This window comes from Engraulis encrasicolus, unplaced genomic scaffold, assembly GCF_034702125.1.
Source record: "Engraulis encrasicolus isolate BLACKSEA-1 unplaced genomic scaffold, IST_EnEncr_1.0 scaffold_1274_np1212, whole genome shotgun sequence".
Lineage (NCBI taxonomy): Eukaryota > Metazoa > Chordata > Actinopteri > Clupeiformes > Engraulidae > Engraulis > Engraulis encrasicolus.
The window spans coordinates 5,031-11,267 of record NW_026944762.1 but is presented as its reverse complement, the minus strand read 5'-3'; the positions used below and the strand labels follow the sequence as shown (position 1 = coordinate 11,267).

General features: G+C 43.5%; 1 protein-coding gene across 1 annotated transcript; it reads right to left on the bottom strand.

Moving 5' to 3' along the window:
- Nucleotides 1-3,360: 3,360 nt before the first annotated feature.
- LOC134442221 (uncharacterized) lies at nucleotides 3,361-5,898 on the bottom strand. Its single transcript, XM_063192471.1, has 4 exons — nucleotides 5,585-5,898; nucleotides 5,014-5,168; nucleotides 4,597-4,879; nucleotides 3,361-3,589 (listed from the first exon to the last, which is right to left on the bottom strand). Exons 1-4 carry the CDS (start codon nucleotides 5,896-5,898, stop codon nucleotides 3,439-3,441), a joined length of 903 nt encoding a protein of 300 aa, XP_063048541.1. The 3' UTR covers nucleotides 3,361-3,438.
- Between the last annotated feature and the right edge of the window lie 339 nt (nucleotides 5,899-6,237).

Below are 6,237 nucleotides of genomic sequence, written 5' to 3'. Positions count from 1 at the left end.
AGGCCAGCATCAGATTGCTGTGGATTGCAGTGCAGTACTACTATTTTGCTGTGGGGGGTTTATTCCTTGGCGTCATTTGAGGCCCATTTTGATTTTGTGTTTTGCATGAGTGTTGTGTGTCACTGCTGTGCCTAGGTTGTATTCCCGGGCCCTCATTTTATACTGTGGTCCTAAACATCTGATGGACAGTATTTATTTTGTTTTGCCTAATCAACCCTAGTCTCAGATCTTCCATTTTACCTATTGAAAATAATGAATAATAATAATCAGGTGTACTTGGCTCCCCTGTGCGGTTCTAAGCTTTCTTCTGAATCAGTGTGGTACCAAAGTGGGGAAGCTGCCGGGGCAGCTGATCAGGTTCCTTCCGGTCACAATTATAATAATAACTAAACAGGACTTAGAGATTACTATAATCGGGCCTTGCTCTGCAAGAGCTCTGCTCTTGCTCCGCAAGCCCGCTTAATTATCTTCTATAGGAGTGTCCCTTATACTATAGTTAATAGATTATAGTTCAAAGTGCTTTGAAGCGCAAGAGAATCTGGTGAAATAAACTATTGTCCTACACCACCACCAGTAAAATATATTAGGCAATGTAAGCTCAAATTGCCTCTCAGATGGGCTCGTTGGCGGCCCCGTTGCTTTGCCATGGTGCGGTGCTGCGTCGATTACAATTGGGCGAGGGGGGGGGGGGGGTTGGTCCGCTGGAGACTGTCACCTTTTTGTCTTTGACGAGTTTGCAGGTCTGATTAAAAACCATTAATCGCAATTAATCGAAATTCAACTGACAAGAGACCCAGGTGAAATGGGCATGTGAAGAGTGTGTGTGAAGAGGGGTGTGAATAGTGGGAATATTTAAATCACCTTTGGATCAAAGAATTGAAATAGAATTCATTTAAATGTGGTATTTTATCTCAATTTTTTATTAAAATGTTTAGATTTAGTAGGTTTTTTTTTCGAAACATTGAGATTTCGGGGGGAAAACGCTGGTTATCAATTAATTAAGTCGATCGATAAAGCTATCAACTAATGATTAATTAATTAATCGATAATTTGCATCCCTAATAATTCCACATCACCCTTTGACCACTCGTTTTTCTAAGCTAGGTGGGTAAGCATTTTGAAAGTAAGTGGGTAACATTTTGAAAGACCCAGCCCATAGACCCCTTTAGAGTTTGTAAACAGGTATGACGCAATTTGGTTGCGTGCGCACCACTGCCTCAAAACCGTCTATGCTCCGTTCACTTGTACAGAGACTCGACAGGTGTTTTTTCCTAAATAAGATAACGGATGCTCGCGCTAACCTCAGATATGCAGTGGGCACCACGGACACGGGTATTCCTGGCGATGTCATCAGTCCAGTCAGTAGTTTAATGTCTTGTAACAACAAACATCTCCTATGCTTCTGGAACAGCCTCTTCCCTCTCAAAATAGCATAACAAGTGTACTTTTCGGAATCTCTGTTTTTTATCAATGTACACGCTTCAGAACGGTTGTTTTTGTCTCTTTAGTGTCTGCACTGTCACCCAGTATTACATACAGAATCCCCACTCCCGATTTAACTCATGCCTGCAGTTCTCCTAGTGGCCGCTGTCGAGATAAGGCTCTGAGCAGCCCGTTCTTTCTGAATGGAGTCTGCACTCACCCTAGAGTGCAGTACCACCCAGAAAAGTGGAGTCTCTGGTAATATGATTACTTCTATATGTTGTTTGACCTTTTGGTGCCTGGAGACTCTTTGCATTCGAGCTCTTGAGATTTTTGTAATAAAAATGTGAGTATGTCACACCTGAATGAACACGTTTTAATGCAAGATGAGGGTTTTGGGGTTTAAATGCAACTTTTTAACTTCACCTTTTTATGTGCATCAGAGACTTTTTATAGGCTGAGGGCAACTTTCCCCACAAGGGCTTAGGCATTCAGCAGGCATTTTTTGCAGGTGATTTAGGCATCAATGGGTTAAAGGGTATGGCCAGCACTAAAGTGTTGACTTTCACTCTCTAAGTGTTGCATATCATGGTCAAATTTTTCTGTGTAGGACAAAAGGCAGGGCAGTCATGGGCAGGGCTTTGAACCGGTTCAAGGAACGAAAACGAAAACCAGGAACTTTTTGTATTTTACAGGGAACAGAAACGAAACCGGAAACGTTATTATTTTTTATGTTCTGGAACGGGAACACTTATTTAAAAATAATGGTAACCGGTTAATACCGTTCCTCAAACTAAAAAAAAAAGTCATTATTTTCCTGTGCACGTTACCATGACGGCTGAGGTTCACGTCCTGTGTGACATCAGACATTCTCTGACTGAATGGAGAGAGAGCTGTAGATTACAATGTCTTCCCTCCACATCTTAATTAAGAGAAACCACTGTCATACAAAAGGACAGAGTTTGCATTGCATTATTGTAAGACATTGCAGGGAAGAGCTTGTAAAGCGCACCGACAATGTTCGGCGTTATTGGGCATCCATGGCCGCTTCTAATATGCACAAACTCACAATGTCCATCATAGTGCTCCCCGTGACTCAAGTCAGCATCGAGCGCACATTTTCATCATTGAGGTTTATTCTCTGCTTCTCCGCTTAGGTCGTCCCTGAATGACAAAATTCTGGAGGATATTCTTTTCATCCGCTTGAATAAACAGTTTTGAATGTAGGCTGACTCATTTGCACTTCCGTCTTTCTTGGTTAACGTCAGTTAGGCCTATGGGGAGTAATCAGCTGACAGGAACGAAATTAACCGTTCCGGGAACAATATTTTTTTGTTCTAACCGGTTCGGGAACGTCAATTTATTGGTGGAACTCAGAACCGGAAACGTTATAATTCTGTTTCTGTTCGGAACGGAACATTTGGAATAAAATAACGGTTCAAAGCCCTGGTCATGGGTAAGCGAGGGCAGTCATGGGTATCGGTTAGGGCGTCAGACTTGTATCCCAAAGGTTACCGGTTCGACTCCCGACCCGCCAGGTTGGTGGGGGGAGTAATTAACCAGTGCTCTCCCCCATCCTCCTCCATGACTGAGGTACACTGAGCATGCCACACTGCTCCCTTGGGGTGCCATTGGGGGCTGCCCCCTTGCACGGGTGAAGCATAAATGCAACTTTGTTGTGTGCAGTGTGCGCTGCAGTGAACACTTGTGTGCTGTGGAGTGCTGTGTCACAATGACAATGGGAGTTGGAGTTTCCCAGTTGGGCTCTCTGGGCTTTCTTTCTATTCTAACAATGTAATGAGAATACAATTTTTGGCCCCTTTCTCCAAACTCACCCGTTTGTTCCCCCTGTGTCCCTGGATGTGATAACCCTAAAAACAACCACACACACAAACACACAGCCCTACTCCCAATCACATTTTATTGTGGGTTCTCTAATGATGCTGTGACATTCATTTCGGCTGTGTTTTCTTCAAAGGAAAACATGATGGATGATGTGTGTTGTTTTGAAGAGCTTCAGTCCAGTGGTGATCCGTACACCTCTACTTCACAGAGAGTGAGATACTCTGCACGTCCAGGTATCACCACAGTCACATAGCGTCCCTCCATGCCATTGCACTGAAACGTCTTAGAAAACCCAGCAGGAATAGAGGAGATTACAGCACATCTGAAAAATGGGAAGTTTAAAAAGGACAACATTTGTGTAAAGAGTCGAAATTATGACTTCCTTATATTACAAATCTGGGGGTAAGTAATGGTATAGTGTGATAGAGGCAGAAGATACTTTTTTTCCCTTGTCTAGTACTGCACCTAGCGGCCACACACAAAAGGACAGCAAACCTGTCCTCTTATCAAAATGCTTTGTTTTTTATTGTTGCTTGAACCATTGGGGCAGATTAGTGTTGTGGGGGATCTTTCCTTGTTTTTTTTTAGTTTACATATTACGTGTACATGGTACACGGATCCATTGCTGCCATTGAAGTTCAGAATTTCTGAATGTTTTGTTAGAGGCAACATGGCCAATAGGATGAACAAACCTCGTGCAACGTCAATGAGATCCTTCAGCAGAGCCAATGTGAAAGTACCATATTATGTTAGACATTCTTGCTCTGATTGGTCTGTGCAGGGGCAGCTTGAACAACACCAGTTTGGTCCCGTCCCCAGCCCTCGGATTTCTGAACCATGCGGTGCCAGACTAAACATTTCATGTTATAGTCTGGTTTGCCAGGCTAGACAAGGTATGCAGTTATTAGACATGTATGGACAGTGCTGGACTGGGACCGCAAAAGGGCCTTTTTGGCATAGACCAGCCCCCTGCTTTTCTACATAATCATGACTAGCTTAGTCCACGGCCTATTAGGGCTGGTCTCGATCAGGAAATAACAGCATCGGCCCTCAAGGACTGTCGGCCCACTGGGAAAATGCCATGTATGCCAGATTACCAGTCCAGCCCTATGTATGGATATCCCTCTGAAATCAGTTTCTGGCAACGAACTTCAACCGCCGTGAACACTACCCTGGGGGTGGACCTAGGGGTAATGGTCGGGTGAACAGCTCATAACACATGATACCAATTGTGCTGACTTTGGGCTTGCTTTTTATTAGGTCACATTAAAATTTATGTGAAGTCCCTCTCTCATTCATTATTTCTCCATCAGCAGAGCAGTCTTTTACCTGGGATTATTGATGCCATTGTTGTCCAAAGAATTGCCAATCCGGATTTCAGCTCCATTCAGCCGACTGGGGACACTATCCACAGTGTTGGTGATGATCACTGAGAAGACTTTGTGTGTCTGGAGCAGGTCCACCCTCCACCAGGGGTTGAGGTGAGCCTCTGTGCAACTACAGGACCCATGGGCCCATATTCCATCCCGATTCCCATCAATAGCATTGGAAGCAAAGGCTTGTCCATAAAGGTCTGACTGAGTGGACTTCCCTCTTAAGGCCACATTCTCACCTGCCGTGACAATGAGAACACACTGTAAAAAACATATGTGGAACGGCTTTTCGATGGGTTTCACTTACAGTATGTGCCACTATTGTAAATATTGTTGTAAATCTTATCATAACAATGATGTAATTGATGCTTACCAGTTGGTGCCAAATAGCCATAAACCTCGACCTCGCATAGAGTCAAAAGCCTATTGTATCCTGGCAACAAAACATTAACGTAGCGACCCTTGACCCCATTGTCCCATCTGAGGGTCATAGTTCTCCCAGCTGGGATAGACGATATCACCCCAGCCCTGAAAGCAAATCGGGGAAAAACACAACACGCAACAAAAACATTTAAAATACTGGGTGCAAAAAAGTTGATTATTATTTCCATTTAAAACAACAACCGCATACAGTAGCCTATATCATTTGTGGACAGATGATCACGTACAGTTATATTACTGGTAGGCCTATAAACTACAGTATAATAATGTCACCCTACCTAAATTGGTCTTATTAAATTATGGGTTATCACTTCAACAAGCATACCACAAAAGAACGGATCCATGGGGCAGACATTATTTATTCTATTGAGAATATATTTTTATATTTTGGGGCTATGACAATGGTTAAAAGTTCAGCATTGTCCAGAAAATCAGATGTGTACTCTGGACTTGGCCCCAACTGACACAGGGCCCAGGCACAGACCGTCACTGAATATTCTCACCGTGGATTGCGGTTGCCATTTTCCAGCAGGGAGCTGCCAATGTGAATCTCAGCTCCATCGAGTCTCTCAGAGCAACAGTCTCTTCTGTTGGTGATGACCACTGATGTGATGATGTACTCCTTCAGCAGGTCCACCCTCCACCAGGGGTTGGTCTCATCATCAGTGGCAGTGCAGGATCCATGATTGAAATACGAGTCACGATTTCCATCAATGGCATTGTGGGCATCACTGTACCCTGACCAGGGGTTGTCAATCAGGTTTGACTGGGTTGCCTTTCCATACAGGGCTAAATTTTTAGCTGTTAAAGAAGGCATTTCGATGAACATGTACGTATAACTTGAAAATGGGGGATGACGGATAGTCTTAACCTCTTAAAGTTCGGGGTGGTCGGTACCGGGTTCAATGACTTTGAACTTGAACTTGATCTTCATTCCGCAATTGTTTAAAATCCAGGTGGTGTAATAAACCCAGGAACATTATATATCATTGGAAAGCTTAGAACCTCAGGAACACACCTAGCACTACTATACAGGGATTTGAACATATTGTATATGCATTATTATCAATTTATTACACAATGTCACCTTTCAAATTTGACCCCCTCAAGCACCCCTCGCCTGATGTCTCCCTACCTTCCTAGGATGAGTGGACAT